Source organism: Bos indicus, chromosome 17, assembly GCF_029378745.1.
Source record: "Bos indicus isolate NIAB-ARS_2022 breed Sahiwal x Tharparkar chromosome 17, NIAB-ARS_B.indTharparkar_mat_pri_1.0, whole genome shotgun sequence".
NCBI classification, from domain to species: Eukaryota; Metazoa; Chordata; class Mammalia; order Artiodactyla; family Bovidae; genus Bos; species Bos indicus.
In genome coordinates, this window is record NC_091776.1 from 323,319 (window position 1) to 340,492 (window position 17,174).

General features: G+C 42.5%; 1 protein-coding gene across 2 annotated transcripts in view; it reads left to right on the forward strand.

Annotated features, from left to right (window-relative positions):
- The first annotated feature begins 7,039 nt into the window (after positions 1–7,039).
- The window catches only part of KLHL2 (kelch like family member 2), a 173,013-nt gene continuing 162,878 nt past the window's right edge, over positions 7,040–17,174 (forward strand). For both annotated transcript variants that reach the window (XM_019977499.2, XM_070768943.1), the window contains exon 1: positions 7,040–7,298. In XM_019977499.2, coding sequence (XP_019833058.1) covers positions 7,273–7,298 — 26 coding nt within the window. In that variant the 5' untranslated portion in view covers positions 7,040–7,272. The remainder of the gene's footprint in view (positions 7,299–17,174) is intronic.

Below are 17,174 nucleotides of genomic sequence, written 5' to 3' on the forward strand. Positions count from 1 at the left end.
ACGATCTTAGTTTTCTGAATGTTGACTTTTAAGCCAACTTTTTCACTCTCCTCTTTCACTTTCATCAAGAGGCTCTTTAGTTCCTCTTCACTTTCTGCCATAAAAGTGGTGTCATCTGCATATCTGAGGTTATTAATATTTCTCCCAGCAATCTTGATTCCAGCTTGTGCTTCTGCCAGCCCAGTGTTTCTCATGATGTACTCTGCATAGAAGTTAAATAAGCAGGGTGACAATATACAGCCTTGACATACTCCTTTTCCTATTTGGAACCAGTCTGTTGTTCCATATCCAGTTCTAACTGTTGCTTCCTCACCTGCAGATAGGTTTCTCAAGAGGCAGGTCAAGTGGTCTGGTATTCCCATCTCTTTCAGAATTTTCCACAATTTCTTGTGATCCACACAGTCAAAGGCTTTGGCATAGTCAATAAAGCAGAAATAGATGTTTTTCTGGAACTCTCTTCCTTTTTTCATGGTCTTTTTTCATGATCCAGCGGATGTTGGCAATTTGGTCTCTGGTTCCTCTGCCTTTTCTAAAACAAGCTTGAACATCTGGAAGTTCACAGTTCATGTACTGCTGAAGCCTGGCTTAGAGAATTTTCAGCATTAGTTTACTAGTGTGTTTGATGAGTGCAATTGTGCGGTAGTTTGAGCATTCTTTGGCATTGCCTTTCTTTGGGATTGGAATGATAACTGACCTTTTCCAGTCCTGTGGCCACTGGTGAGTTTTCCAAATTTGCTGGCATATTTACCAGTGGTATATTCTAATTACTTCCATTCACTTTAGGTAATGAATACTAATACAGCAACTGTTCTATTTCAAAAGTGTAATAAGTGAATAGACTTCTAAATTAATAAGATCACATCCCTCTGTGGGGGAGTCAAGAGCTCATCTCAATAAAAACTGGTAGATGATTGGAGCTAATAACCTGAGAAGGGAGTCAAACACTTCAGCATGTCCAATTAGTTCTTATGCCAATGGAAATGGAGATAGGAAGTCTTTGGTGGTCTTGGCCTTTTTTTAAAAAATAAATTTTATTTATGTTTTAATTGAAGGATAATTGGTTTACAATTTTGTTTTCTGTCAAACCTCAATACGAATCAGTCATAGGTATACATGTCCCCTCCCTTTTGAGCCTCACTCCCATCTCCCTCCCCATGCCACTCCTCTAGGTTGATACAGAGCCCCTGTTTGAGTTCTCTGAGACATGCAGCAAATTCCCGTTGGCTATCTATTGTACTTATGGTAATGTAGGTTTCCAGGTCACTCTTTCCATACATCTCACCCTCTCCTCCCCTCTCCCCATGTCCATAAGTTTGTTCTCTATGTCCGTTTCTCCATTGTTGCCCAAAAAATAATTCTTCGGTACCATCTTTCTAGATTCCATATATATGCTTTAGTATACGATATTTAGCTTTCTCTTTCTGACTTACTTCACTCTGTATAATAGGCTCTAGGTTCATCCACCTCATTAGAACTGACTCAAATGCATTCCTTTTTATGGATGAGTTGGTGATGGACAGGGAGGCCTGGTGTGCTGCGATTCATGGGGTTGCAAAGAGTCGGACACGACTGAGCAACTGAACTGAACTGAATATTCCATTGTGTATATGTACCACAACTTCCTTATCCATTCATCTGTCGATGGACATCTAGGTTGCTTCCATGTTCTAGCTATTGTAAATAGTCCTGAAATGAACATTGGGGTACAAGTGTCTCTTTCAATTCTGATTTCCTCAAGGTATATGCCTAGGAGTGGGATTGCTGGGTCACATGGTGGTTTTATTTCTAGTTTTCTAAGGCATCTCCATACCGTCTTCCATAGTGGCTGTATCAATTTACATTTCCACCAACAGTGCAAGGGGGTTCCCTTTCCTCCACACCCTCTCCAGCATTTATCATTTGTAGACTTTTTGGTGATGGCCATTCTTTCTGGTGTGAGGTGATATCTCACTGTAGTTTTTATTTGCATTTCTCTAATAATGAGCGACGTTGAGCATCTTTTTGTGTGTTTGTTAGCCATCTGTATGTCTTCTTTGGAGAAATGACTATTTAGGTCTTTTCCCCACTTTTTGATTGGGTTGTTTGTTTTTCTGGTATTGAGTTATATGAGCTGCTTGTATATTTTAGAAATTAATCCTTTGTCAGTTGTTTCATTTGCTATTATTTTCTCCCATTCTGAGGGTTGTCTTTTCACCTTGTTTATATTTTCCTTTGCTGCACAAAAGCTTTTAAGTTTAATTAGGTCCCACTTGTTTACTTCTGTTTTTATTTCCATTACTCTAGGAGGTTGATCATAGAGGATATTGCTTTGATTTATGTCATCAAGTATTCTGCCTATGTTTTCCTCTAAGAGTTTTAAAGTTCCTTCCAAAGCATTTGGAAGTCTTTGGTGGCCTCATAATCTTTTACTTCAGAAAATGGTGAAACTGACATATAAAGGAAGACATAATAAAAGTCTCCCCCCTCTCCCCGACAGATGGATTTGTGCCCATCTTGCCAAGGTTTGTTCGTTTTTCTTGTGTTTGGTGAGATGAGGTTAACTGTTGAGACTGTATCTGTCCAAGGACCAGTTTTGTGCAGTTACTTGTCCCATACAAAGATGAAAATGGAAACTGGGCTCATAAATTGCTACTTTTCTTAAACAGGTATGCTTATGTCTGAAAGCCAAAGGTCCTATCACTTTTGTCTTTTCAGAAAACAACAAAGGTTCAGTATAAACCAACAAATTTTCAAATTGCTTCAAGACTCACAGATGAGATATTGAGCTGTGGACCTGGTTCTTTCTCTTCTCTGCAGGGAGTGGAGTCAGGGCAGAGAATTGAATTAGGAAAATGGACCATCTTAAAATGCACAATGACCATCACACTAGGAATACTAGAGCATGTGGGCTGATCTTTAACTCTTAGCAAGCTTGAGAATAAAAAAAAAAAAGTACTCTTTCTCAGGCCTATGAATTTAGGGATGGGTGTGAAAAAGAAAAGGTTTGAGTAAACATTTCACATGCTATCTGAATTGGATCCCTTAAGAACCATAAAATTGTACTGGACTAAACAGAATTGTACCAGACATAATCCAGGGGAGGATGTGAAACTGGCTATGGTTTGGAGTTGTGTGCTCACTTGTCAGATAGATATAGCCTCACTTTTCAGTATTTATTTGTACCTATAACATTATTTTGGTGGGAAGACACACAAGCATTAGAAGAATTTTGTTTTTGTTTTGTCCTGAGACAGCTCCTAAAATGGCTGATTAAACAGTCCTATTCACTCTACTTGCATGTAGAAGAAAAAAGTCAGACCAAAGGTTTGATCAAATCTAAGTTAGTATGTATCTCTTGGGTCTAGCACTTAACTTCAGTTCCCAACTGAATCAAGTATAACTGATAGTCACGTAAATGTGTAGAAATAATGATAGCAATGATAGCCAAAGAATGTTCAAACTAATATACAACTGCACTCATCTCACACACCAGCAAAGTAATGCTGAAAATTCTCCAAGATAGGTGTCAACAGTACATGAACTGAGAACTTCCAGATGTTTAAGCTGGATTTAGAAGAGGCAGAGGAACCAGACATCAAATTGCCAACATTCACTGGATCATAGAAAAAGCAAGAGGATTTCAGAAAAATATCTACTTCTGCTTTATTGACTAGGCCAAAGCCTTTGACTGTGTAGATCACAACGAACTGTGGAACATTCTTAAAGAGATGGGAATACCAGACCACTTGACCTGCCTCCTGAGAAATCTGTATGCAGGTCAGGAAGCAACAGTTAGAACTGGACATGGAACAACAGACTGGTTCCAAATTGGGAAAGGAGTACGACAAGGCTGTATATTGTCACCCTGCTTATTTAACTTATATGCAGAGTATGTAATGTGAAATGCTGGCTGGATGAAGCACAAGCTGGAATCAAGATTTCCAGGAGAAATATCAATAACCTCAGATGTGCAGATGACATCACCCTTATGGCAGAGAGTGAAGAAGAATTAAAAAGCCTCTTGATGAAAGTGAAAGAGGAAAGTGAAAAAGCTGGCTTAAAACTCAATATTCAGAAAACTAAGATCATGGCATCTGGTCCCATCACTTCACGGCAAATAGATGGGGAAACAATGGAAACAGTGACAGACATTATTTTCTTGGGCTCCAAAATCACTGCAGATGCTGACTGCAGCCTTGAAATTAAACGATGCTTGCTCCTTGAAAGAAAAGCTATGACAAACCTAGACAGTGTATTAAATAGCAGAGACATTACTTTGCTGACATAGGTTCTTCTAGTCAAGGCTATGTTTTTTTCCAGTAGTCATGTATGGATGTGAGAGTTGGATCATAAAGAAAGTTGAATGCTGAAAAACTGATGCTTTTGAACTGTGGTGTTGGAAAAGACTCTTGAGAGTCCCTTGGACTGCAAGGAGATCCAACCAGTCCATCCTAAAGGAAATCAGTCCTGAATATTCATTGGAACGACTGATGCTAAAGCTGAAGCTCCAGTGCTTTGGCCGCCTGATGTGAAGAACTGACTCCTTAGAAAAGACCCTGATGCTGGGAAAGACTGAAGTTGGGAGGAGAAGGGGACAACAGAGGATGAGATGGTTGGATGGCATCACCAACTCGATGGACATGAGTTTGAGCAAGCTCCGGGAGTTGGTGATGGACAGGGAAGCCTAGTGTGCTGCAATCCATGGGCTCCCAAAGAGTCAGACAGGACTGAGGAACTGAACTGAAATGAATGATAGCAATGAACATTTATGAAGGGACTCCATTATATACAGTGCCATATACCTAAAATAGATTATTTTAATTCTTACAATGACCTTATAAAGCAGGAAGTTTTATTTTAGATCTGAAGAAAACCATTACTAACACTAGTTAAATAACTCAATTACGTATGCCCTCCTCATGGTGGGTCAACAATGCCACCAAGTTACTGAGGGGTGAGCTCTACTAGATACAGTGTTTTCCTAGCACATATCAGTAGGTTACCAAGACATTACTCCTACTTCACTACTGCTCCCTTTTCTGTTTCCTTTGCTAAATCCGCCTTATCTTATTGTTTTAGTGTTGGAGGGCCCCAGGTTCACTCTTTGGTCTTTTCTTTTCTCTAGTTATATTATATAGTTGATCTTAATCAGACCTTAAACACCATCTATATAGTGACAATGCCCACAGTTATGCCCACTCCAGGTATCTAAATGTCTACACCTATCTACACATGGATACTTAACGGAAAATCTGTTTCTTCTTCATCTTTCAATCTCAGTAAATGTCAACTCCACTCTCCCAAGGGCCCAGACCAAAACTTGAGATCATCTTTCACTCTGCTCTCTTATATTCATGTTTAATCTATCAGTAATTCTGATCTGCTTTATATTTTCAGAAAAATCAGAATCTATAAACTTCTATCACTTTGATCATCCCAGCAGGTAATTTTTTGTTTGCTTTCTTGCATCTGTGGCTCATATAGCAACAGAAGATTCAGCTTACACATAAATGACTAACTCTGTGCACTCATCACTCAGCAACAAAAATTAACACTTTTTGCCATCTTCTTTCTTCCATTCCCTACCCTCCCTTTTTTGGTGGAGGATTTTAAAACAAATCCCAGCAAAGTCATCCTTTTAGTGATCAGATCACCTTGCTCACAGCATTTATTTCTCTTTTCAATAAAAGCTGAAATCTTTTCAAAGGCCTGCTGCTGCTGCTGCTAAGTCGCGTCAGTCTGTCCGACTCTGTGCGACCCCATAGACGGCAGCCCAACAGGCTCCTCTGTCCCTGGGATTCTCCAGGCAAGAATACTGGAGTGGGTTGCCATTTCCTTCTCCAATGCATGAAAGCGAAAAGTGAAAGTGAAGTCGCTCAGTCGTGTCCGACTCCTAGCGACCCCATGGACTGCAGCCTACCAGGCTCCTCCGTCCATGGGATTCTCCAGGCAAGAGTACTGGAGTGGAGTTCAAAGGCCTACCAGGCCTATTTGATCTGTCACTACACATGGGACACCATCTCCTTCCACTGTCTCCTGTCCTGACTGCTTCAGATACCACAGAGGTCCTTAAACCTTTAGTATCCTCTGGAAGGCTTGTCACAGCACAGGCTGCTGGTCTTCATCCTCAGAACTTCTGATTCAGATCTGAAATGGGCCTCGAGAATTTTCCTTTCTAACAAGTTCCCAGATCCTACCACTGCACAGCGGCATACTTGGGGGAAACATCAGCTGCACTGTACTCTTTCATTTCTTCAAGGTCCAGGAGTCTTTGCACTGCTCTTCCCTCTGCCCTGAGCATTCTTTGATTCGCTTTCTCAAGTTTCGCTTTCTTCCATCTCTTCTACATGACATATTTTGAGAGGCCTTTCCCTGGTGGCTCAGAGGGTAAAACGTCTGCCTGCAACGCAGGAGACCTGGGTTCGATCCCTGGGTCAGGAAGATCCTCTGGAGAAGGAAATGGCAACCCACTCCAGTACTCTTGCCTGGAAAATCCCATGGACAGAGAAGCTTGGAAGACTACAGTCCATGGGATAGCAAAGAACTCGGACACGACTGAGCGACTTCACTCCTTGGCCACCATTTCGGTCTCCTCACCTGACTATTCGGTATTTTCATGGCAGGCAGGTGCGCGGGCACGGATACCCAATTTTTCTCTGCATCCTATTACAGTGCTGCAGATCTCTCCCAGTAAGTGCAACGAGGGGATCACAGCCTGAGAAGGGAGGCTCCAGATCCTGCTTGGGACTCTGGACAGGCGAGACATTTCTTCTTGCCTCAGTTTCACTATCTGTAAAGGAAGGATCGGCTACGCCCACTCCTCCCGCCTCCCTGGCGGCAAACTGCTAGAGGACAAAACAAACGCGCCTGTGGAGTGGAGCAGTCAGAAACGCCAAAAGCCGGGACCACGCGCTTTCCGGCCAGACCCCGCCCTCACGTCTCCCGCTCAAGGGTTCGGGCCGGCGAACCCACCCTGGGAACCCACTCGGCGGCGGCAGGAAGAGGCGGGGCGGGGTCTCGAGGGCGCGTCACACCCGGAAGTGCCCTCCTGCCGCTCCGCCCCCAGCATCGCCGGCAGGCGGAGAGCGCCCGTGAAGTGCGGCTGCAGAGCTGGGCCGGCTAGCGGGGCCGCTTCTGGAGCGGGTGCCGGTGCAGGCGCGGGTGCCGGGCGGCGGAGGGCTGACGCCCGGGCGGATGGGACGCGGCGCGACGGGCGGGCGGGGCAGGCGTCCGCAGCTGGAATGGTGCTGGCGGCGGCGGGCGCCGTAGAGCTGAAGCCCGAGAGGAGCCGCCATGGAGACGCCGCCGCGGCCTCCCGCGTGAGTGAGCGGAAGGGCAGCGGGCGGGGCCGCAGCGGCCGGGCCGGGCGGCAGGCGGAACCCAGCTGACCCGCGGGCGGGGCGTCGCCGCGAGGGGCTGTAGGGAGGGTCCTCTGCTGGCTAGCTGGAGCCCAGGGAGGGCCGAGCATCGGCGGGATGGAGACACAGGATGAGCGCGAGGCCGTCGGAAAAGGAAGCTGCAAAGTACAGACACCGGTGCCGAGAGGAATTCCTCTCAGCTTGCCTGTTTCTCCGAATTCCTAGCAAAATTTTGTCCGAGGAGCTTGCACATCGCTCGGAAAAAGCTGAGCCGCGGCTGTACAGGGCATGTGACCTCTTTTACCTGGCATTGCAGACAATCGTATCTAGAAATCACAGCATCTTCTGTTTCTCTGGCACCTTGGGCGAATTAGTAGTGTACGACCTGCCAGGCACAGGTGTCTTTTCCTTGGTACCCAAGTACATTCAAGACCTGCAACAAAATTGCTTCCAAAATAAGCTGAACAGTTACTTGGGAGACATTGAAGAAACTGCATTATTGAATACAAGATTTTTCTTTTAGCATTTTGTTAAAAATGGACTATTAATCCCCAGGAATTTTGAACATTTCAAGTTTGATTTACTTTCTTTAGTTTAATCTTTATAAAGGGACAAGAGCCCTTTGAATCTGACGTTTCAAACCGCCAGCAAATTTCTTCTGAGGAACCATGTATCTTTTTATGACAGCTTATTCTTGGAGCTTTATCATTTTTCATTTACATTTGGCCAGCTTCACTTCAGGGCAGTTGTATGACAGCAGCCTTTTATAGCTATTTGACAGAATGTCAGCCAAATTTGTTTTGGGCTGGAAGTTTGTTTGGTGTTGAGTCCTTTTGGGAGAGCTAATAAAATTCTGAAACTACAGTTTATAAAAATGCCTTACAGAATTTTTAGCTTTAGTAGAACCAGGTCATGGGGATTAAGGAGTACCTGAGACTCTTGAATTCCTGGACTGGTAGGAACAGGAGCTCAGTTGCTTGATGATGGTTGTGGCTTTGAGGGCTTTGTGATTTGTTCATGTTCTTCAGCAGGTTTGGGAACACTCCTGAACCTCTAGGAAACATGATGGTGATTGTTAGCATCAACAATGTGAGCATAGCGTCAGCACATGAGTTCTGCTCAGGCTCAGAGGCATGAAAGGAATTGCTACCTGATGGTAGACAACACATGGTATAGAGGATATCTTAGGTAGGGTATTATTTGCCGTAAACCTGCCCCGTTTTTATCAGTTCCCTGCAGACCCTGTTTTACTTCGGAAGCAAAGTGAACTAAAGGAAAGAAAAGGAGTACCTTAGAATGCAGATGAGAAAAAGGTGTGGGAAAGCAGGCTCTGAAGGGAGGAAAAGAGAACGTTACACATCATTTAAATATAAGTAATGAAAAATGAAATAAATGTGTGCGTGCAAATACTGATAAACTGAATCTAATACAGATCAACCAAGCAGAATTTTAGTGTCCAGCATAGTTCTTTGCTATTAAGACTTCATCAGTAGTGCTGCAACAATGAGAGGCTGAGATGTAATGGAAAACCAGGGGTGAAAGAAAGTTAAAGAAAACCAAAAAACTCCTTTCAGTCTTTGGTGGCTTAAGTTGGTAGACATTTATTTCTGTTCATTTAATGATAAATAGAAATAGGTTTTATTTTCATTTGGTCTATCTAGGAATACTATAATTCCAGAACTGGAGTGTTTTTAGAGAAGGCAATGGCAACCCACTCAGTACTCTTGCCTGGCAAATCCCATGGACAGAGGAGCCTGGTAGGCTGCAGTCCATGGGGTCTCTAGGAGTCAGACACGACTGAGCGACTTCACTTTCACTTTTCACTTTCTTGCATCGGAGAAGGAAATGGCAGCCCACTCCAGTGTTCTTGCCTGGAGAATCCCAAGGACGGGGGAGCCTGGTGGGCTGCTGTCTTTGGGGTTGCACAGAGTCGGACACAACTGAAGCGACTTAGCAGGAGGATTTTTTACCTTTCTGTACATCAAAAATAGTTTTTCTTCCCACCCTTGGCCTCTTTGCCTCCGCTCCCAATAACTTTGTTTTTTCCTTCGGCACTGACTCATGGGTGCTGGATTTGAGAAATGACAATTTTTAGGGAAGGAACTTTGCTGGGCCTCGCTGTGCTAGAACTGGGCTAGGAGGCCAGTGTGGGTTATTGAGAGGGCGCAGCTTTTCATAAGGTTAAATTTTTAGCCTGAGCAGAACTGCAAAGAAAGTTGGTTGATGGGGACCTATGTGCTTTGGATGATGTGGTTGGAAGTGGGGACTCACATCCTCTTTGTATGAATGTCTTTTTATTTGTGCAAATATTTGTTTCTCCAAATAGTTGAAATGCCTGTCTCTACTGGAGTATTATACTTTTGCTTGTGGTTTTTTTTAACAACCAGTTTTGCATCATTTTCAAATCCCACCTTGCTCCTTTTCAGCCTGTTACGTCTTGGAAGGTTGGAGGCGACTGTATCCAGGTCTCTGGTTCCTTTAGATGGGCTTGTTGAGATTAGGTTTTTTTTTTTTTTTTTTTTTCTTTTTCTACTCCTTGCCTTCAAGCTCTTCTCATCCTCTTTGATTCTCATGTTGATTGTCATGGACTTTATATCTCTGTTTGTTGTTTTTTGCATCCTTGAGTATATGTGTCTTTTAGATTCTGTTATATTTTTGGGTCTGGGCAATATTAAAACCATGGGATATTTGCCTCTGATTGAACCTGAAAAGTGTTCAAGTAAAATTTATATAGGTTAGCAAATGAGTTGTCTCAGGCAGTACTGAGATGTGTGAAAAACAAATGTAAGCTGATCACCCCTGACTTCAGGAGTGTTTTATACATTTTTAGCCTTTATAGTTACTTTTGTGAAGATTTTCATAATCACTAAGTTGAGGGAAGACTATGAGTATAGTACAGAAGCATCCTTTGGAACTTACTAAAAAGTTTTCTTGGTCTTCGTTTCTCTACTGGCCTTCTTTCACAAGTTAGCTTTCTCCCTACAGGCTTTGGTTTTTTGCTTTTTCTTCATGAAGCTAAGTAAACATGCCTCGGATATACAACTGTATCTTTTTTCAGTTGATTCCACATCACTGGAAGCTCTTGAACATTAGAGATGTTCAGCATAGGCAGACTACCATCTTGTTGACTGTATTCTGAGGGATTTGGAAAGCCAGAAAATTAGTTGAATTAGAGCAGAGGTTCTCATATTTTTGGACTTCACTGACTGAAATTTTTTAAATCCTAAAAGAAGATGCTGTGAAAATACTGCATTCAACATGCCAGCAAATTTGGAAAACGCAGCAGTGGCCACAGGACTGGGAAAGGTCAGTTTTCATTCCAGTCCTGCTGCTGCTGCTGCTGCTAAGTCACTTCAGTCATGTCCAACTCTGTGTGACCCCATAGATGGCAGCCCACCAGGCTCCCCCATCCCTGGGATTCTCCAGGCAAGAATACTGGAGTGGGTTGCCATTTCCTTCTCCAATGCATGAAAGTGAAAAGTGAAAGTGAAGTCGCTCAGTCGTATCCGACTCTTAGCGACCCCATGGACTGCAGCCTACCAGGCACCTCCATCCATGGGATTTTCTAGGTAGGAGTACTGGAGTGGGGTGCCATTAAAGAAAGGCAATGTCAAAGAATGCTCAAACTACTGCTCAATAGCACTCATCTCACACGCTAGTAAAGTAATGCTCAAAATTCTCCAAGCCAGGCTTCTACAGTACATGAACCATGAACTTCCAGATGTTCAAGCTGGATTTAGAAAACGCAGAGGCACCAGAGATCAAATTGCCAACATCCATTGGATCATTGAAAAACAAGAGTTCCAGAAAAACATCTATTTCTGCTTTATTGACTATGTCAAAGCCTTTGTGTGGATCACAACAAACTGTGGAACATTCTTAAAGAGATGGGAATACCAGACCGCCTTACCTACCTCCTGAGAAATCTTTATACAGGTCAGGAAGCAACAGTTAGAACTGGACATGGAACAACAGACTGGTTCCAAATTGGGAAAGGAGTATGTAAGGCTGTATATTGTCACCCTGCTTATTTAACTTATATGCAGAGTACATCATGAGAAACGCTGGGCTGGCAGAAGCACAAGCTGGAATCAAGATTGCTGGGAGAAATATCAATAACCTCAGATATGCAGATGACACCACCCTTATGGCAGAAAGTGAAGAGGAACTAAAGAGCCTCTTGATGAAAGTGAAAGTGGAGAGTGAAAAAGTTGGCTTAAAGCTCAACATTCAGAAAACTAAGATCATGGCATCTGGTCCCATCGCTTCATCACATCATGGCAAATAGATGGGGAAACAGTGACAGACTTTAATTTTTTGGGCTCGAAAGTCACTGCAGATGGTGACTGCAGCCATGAAATGCTTGCTCCTTGGAAGAGAAGTTATGAACAACCTAGACAGCATATTAAAAAGCAGAGATGTTACTTTGCCAGTAAAGGTCCATCAATCAAAGCTATGGTTTTTCCAGTAGTCATGTATGTATGTGAGAGTTGGACTATAAAGAAAGATGATGCTTTTGAACTGTGGTGTTGGAGAAGACTCTTGAGAGTCCCTTGGACTGCAAGGAGATCTAACCAGTCCATCCTAAAGGAATCAGTCCTGAATATTCATTGGAAGGACTGATGCTGAAGCTGAAACTCCAGCACTTTGACCACCTGATGTGAAGATCTGATTAGTTGAAAAAGACCCTGATGCTGGGAAACATTGAGGGTGGGAGGAGAAGGGTACGACAGAGGATGAGATGGTTGGATGGCATTACCAACTCAATGGATATGAGTTTGAGTAATCTCCGGGAGTTGGTGATAGACAGGGAGGTCTGGTGTGCTGCAGTCCATGGGGTCACAAAGAGTCAGACATGACTGAGCGACTGAATTGACTGAGAAATTAAAAAAAAAAAAAAATTAGAGTCCGACATAGAATTGCTAAGTTTTTTGTTTTGTCAAGTTAAAAAAAAAAAGTTATAATTATCAACTATCATCTTTTTGTAAAAGAAAGACCGTTTTAGTGCTTCTCCCCAAAGACAAAGAAGGACATAATCTCAGGCTAAAGGATGCTTCTTAAATTGAATACATTTGGTTTTATGACGCTTCCCTGGTGGCTCAGTGGTAAAGAATCCTCCTGCCAATGGAGGTTTGATCCTTGGGTTGGGAAGATCCTCTGGAGAAGGAAATGTCAACCCACTCTAGCATTCTTGCCTGGGAAATCCCACAGGCAGAGGAGCCTGGTGGGCTACCATCCATTGGGTTGCAAAGTCAGACATGACTTAGCGGCTAAACTACAACAACTTGAGGGAGGTTTTTTTTTTTTTTTCCCCATATTTATTGGGTGCCTTTGGTGACCAAGCACCCAGTAAATATTCCCAAAGAAATATCTCAGAAAACAAACCAGTCTTTTTCCTCATGGTTTAAACTGACAGTAAACAAATATATGATACAATTACTCCAGAGGGGGGACTCTGAGTACTTTGTGTTATGTGCTTTTCTCTCTCACATTTCAGGCTGTGGGCATTTGCTACAGTATTGTTTTGATCACTGATCCTGTCTTGAAAAACAGGCCCTTGCTCCCTCTGACACTACTTTTTCTTGGTTTCCTGCTCTTGTTTTTAGGTTGTTAAATGAGATTTACTTAATTTTATTACTTTATTTCATTCAATATTGTCAGTAGCCTAGCTTATTAAGTGTGGAAGTGAAGTGGAAATGAAAGTTGCTCAGTCGTGTCCAACTCTTTGCGACCCCATGGACTATACAGCCCATGGAATTCTGCAGGCTAGAATACTGGAGTGGGTAGCCTTTCCCTTCTCCAGGGGATCTTCCCAATCCAGGGATCGAACCCAGGTCTCCCACATTGCAGGAGGATTTTTTACTAAGTAGATCTCATTACTTTTCAGGGGTTAAGTTACATTCCTAAGCTTATCAAATAGAGGAGAGACTGTGACTCTAATTTCTCTCTCATCACTGTTTTGGCTTAGAAGGCTTCTGTTCATTGGCAGTAACTGTTTCTCACAGATACAGACCTTGGCCAGTTCTTCTTTTCAATCAACTGTTTATCACTGAGTTGTGGCTCTGTATCTTAAGCCTGATCTCTAGATCTTTGCCTCAGTTTTGAATTTTAAGCTTCTTACTGTACACTTATCCTTAGCGCATACATCAAATTCAGCATGTCTAAAACTGAGTTTTCATAATCTTTTTCTCAAATTGACTTCCGTCTATAACATCTCCACTTATTCAATGGAATAATCATTCTTTTGGTCCTGGATACCCAAAGCCTTGAAATGGTCTTTGATTTCTCTTTCTTTAATTATCCTCCACATTTTATCAGCTCCCAGGAACTGTACATTATTGGTTTCAAGTGTCCATTCTGATTGCTGATACTCTGATGATACTCAGGATTTCATCCCTTGATACCTGGATTGTCTCTCATCACCTTTCAGTTCACCTACTGTTTTGACCGTCTAACATCTAGAGTCAAGTCAAAGACTTTACAAAACCAGGTATTGCAAAGACTGAGGCCAGGAAGTCTCAACCCTCCATCATTTTGGCTTATCTTATATGTTCAAAATTATTTTGTGCCTTAACCTCCTAGAGTAAAGTCTGCCTTATCATAGGCCAGAAGTTTCCAGCATTTTCCTTAGAAAAGCAACTTAGAAATCCTCTAAGTTGGGTGAACTCCGGGAGTTGGTGATGGACAGGGTGACAACTCGGGACAGTTGGTAATGGACAGCCTGGCGTGCTGTGATTCATGGCGTCGCAAAGAATCAGACATGACTGAGCGACTGAACTGAACTGAAGGCCCAGGTGGAGTCCTGTCCCGTTCACAAAGTCTTCCATGTTTACTCCAGCTCATTGTAGCTCCTCTTTGCAATTCCTATACTGTTTATAATTGGTAGCCCATAATCTTGCACTTGTGTACTGACTTCGTGCTGTTTTCTGGTGGTTTCTGAAGTGTCTCCTGTCTTAGCTGGTAACTGGAGAAGGCATCTGTGTTTGGCATCTTTTGTATTTCTCACTCTGCCTAGTATAGGGCATTAGTGGGTGTCTAGGCAGTGCCTCCCTGCTTGATTTATTAACAGTGGTGGTGTGGTTTGGAGTATTGTCAGTAAGTTTTAATTTAGTGTTACAATTAAGAATGAGGAAGGCCAAGAAAATTCTTAAAAATATATCTCATGCTTAGTTTAGTTTCTAACCCCAACATTTTTCTTAACTATGTGTTTATTTTCACATAGTGTTTAGTGTTTATATGGCTCCCTGAGGCTTATAAGTGAGGTATTACTATCTTCGACTTCCATATGATGTTTACTAGACAGATTTGTAGAATAACAAAACCTTATTTTTTAAGTACACAGTCTAAAGCCCAGAGAGGCTAAGTGACTAATCCAAGGTCACTTGGTTAGTATCTGGCACAGGCCAGGACTGTGGTTCATGTTTTCCAGCTGATGTTGCTCCTCTTCTAGTGCCTTTTCAGTCAAATGTTGGAAAATGTAGCCCAGTCAACTGAATTGCCAAATCATATTGCTGCCCTCTTACCAACCAAGTGATGGTAATGAGAAACATCGCAAAAGATAGGTCAGAAATATGAGTGATAAAAGACATGGAAATGTTTGAAATGGATCATCAAACTCCTCCCAATTTTAGTATCTCACATATATGCCACTCTGACAGTAACTTTGTTAGTTGTTTTTAATACATTATTTAAAATAAGACTGATCTTGCAGAAGGCAGGGCTTTTTACCCTGGTCACTTTTCTGGTAGTAGTCACTGTCAGGGACAAAAAGTGCTTGCTTGTTCTCTTGTTTGTCATGTAGGTAAGAGGGAAAGTGGGAGAGGGAGCAAGGTTGAACTGAAGCAGCGCATTTTACAGCTCTTACTGTCATTTGATCTGAGAGCTTCCTTCATCTCTCCACCTAAGAGTCCCATTCACATCATGTGGGTGTTTTGCACACCACATCCTGGGGGAGTACAGGGCGGTGTGTAAGCCTCCATTCTGTCCTCCAGAAGGGTCAGCACTTTGCTTTAAGTGGTAAGCCATTTTAGTAAAATTGGGCATTGTCAGCTTTTCTAGACTTTTTCTTTCTTCCTCTGGGAAATTGGAAATATAACTTTTAGCAGTGTATCTACTATGCTAATGTATTCAGTGCCTTTGTTATGACGTCTGTAAGGTGTTCTGTGGCTGGATGGGAGGTGTTTTTTAATCACATGATGCTTCATAATCAGTTCTAAAAGTCTCCGTCCTGAAGGTCTAACTCAAGTTCTTAGATGTCTGTAGGGCAGATGTTAACATTATTTGGTAATACAAGCATATGTTCATAGATTATGGATAGTCTGCTGGGTGTGTACCTAATAAAAGTTTAAATTCTAAGCACTTGAAGGAAATTTGCAGAGCATGTTTTTTTGCCTGTACCTAATTGCAAAATCTGAAAGCACAACTCTACCACAAACCAAAATGTTTCCGGTGGAGAAGGCCTTCCACTTTTACAGCCTCTAAGTAACATGGTGTTTATTTGGGTGAGGTGAAGGATGTGAGGGTATTTTGTTGGGAAACTATAGGTGGCATAACACATGTTAAAATGAGAGTTACGGTTGCGTCTCTACTTCTCATATCCTGGACTTGTTATGGGAGCAGTGTTCTTACGGTAATCAGCTTCTGAATCCAAGTGTACTTAGAAGACAGCAGAGAAAATAGAAGAGATATAAAGTAATGGACAAACTTCATAGCGGTACATCACGGATGGTGACTTTGAAAACAACAGCTTCTGACGTGAACTTGGCAGAAATTTGTGAGTAATGGTGGGTGACATTGCAGGCAGGGGAATCTTGCAGCTTTTGAGGCGAACAGGCAAAGGAAAGAGCAAAGATAGTGGCCACCCAGGAGCTGAATGTTTGTCTTGAATGTGAAAATGTCTGGTCCACTGTTAAATTTTTCAGCTGCATCACTCACATGACTTACAGACTTATTTCCACCAAGAAAACCTTGAAAGCGTAAACAACCACTGTTTCCTAATGTGTTTGTTCTCAATCTGAGATGATTGTCCTGTGGTAGGAGGTAAGTGGGTGGTGGAGCATATTACATCACTCCCCCCACCCCCTTTTTTTTAATTATACATAGCTGCCTTTCACCTCTATTCCTGGAGATGCTGTCATTCTGGTATACTTAGACCTGTAAAAGGGACTTGCCTGAATCTTCACAGGAAGAAGGGTGATTATGTGTAGTTTAGAAAAATTGCCTGGGTCATGTAGTCCTTCTATCCCCTCCATCCTCCATTGGAAAATGCTGCTGCTGCCGCTAAGTCACTTCAGTCATGTCCGATTCTGTGCGACTCTATGGACAACAGCCCACCAGGCTCATCTGTCCATGGGATTCTCCAGGCAAGAATACTGGAGTGGGTTGCCATTTCCTTCTCCCTGGAAAGTGCTATTCCAGAACAAATAATATGCATCTAAGGAAACTATGTTATTTCACAGATTTCCTCAAAATTTTTGCAGTAGGCTTAAACCTTTGTTTGATTGTGGAATCCTGACTGTTTGAAGAAGACAACCCATATAAAAGTCTTTATTGGCTTCCTCTCTGAGAATCAGTTATTAGTAGTAGTATGTTCTTAAGCAGAGCTAGAAAGGTGGTCTGAGAAGCCAAGCTTGCCTACAACTGGGAGTTTGTAGAAAAGTTAGTCATGGAAGGAAGGCTTCAGGATTGCCTGTTAGAAGTGTTCTGGGATCCAAACCCTTGAGACCTCAACAACTGTAGAGTATGTGTTGTAACAACAGGCTGCTGGGTAATTTTAACACTGGTTATGGGATGTAGAGTTGGGGGAAAGACTTAAAAGTGAAAGAACTTTCAAAAAGT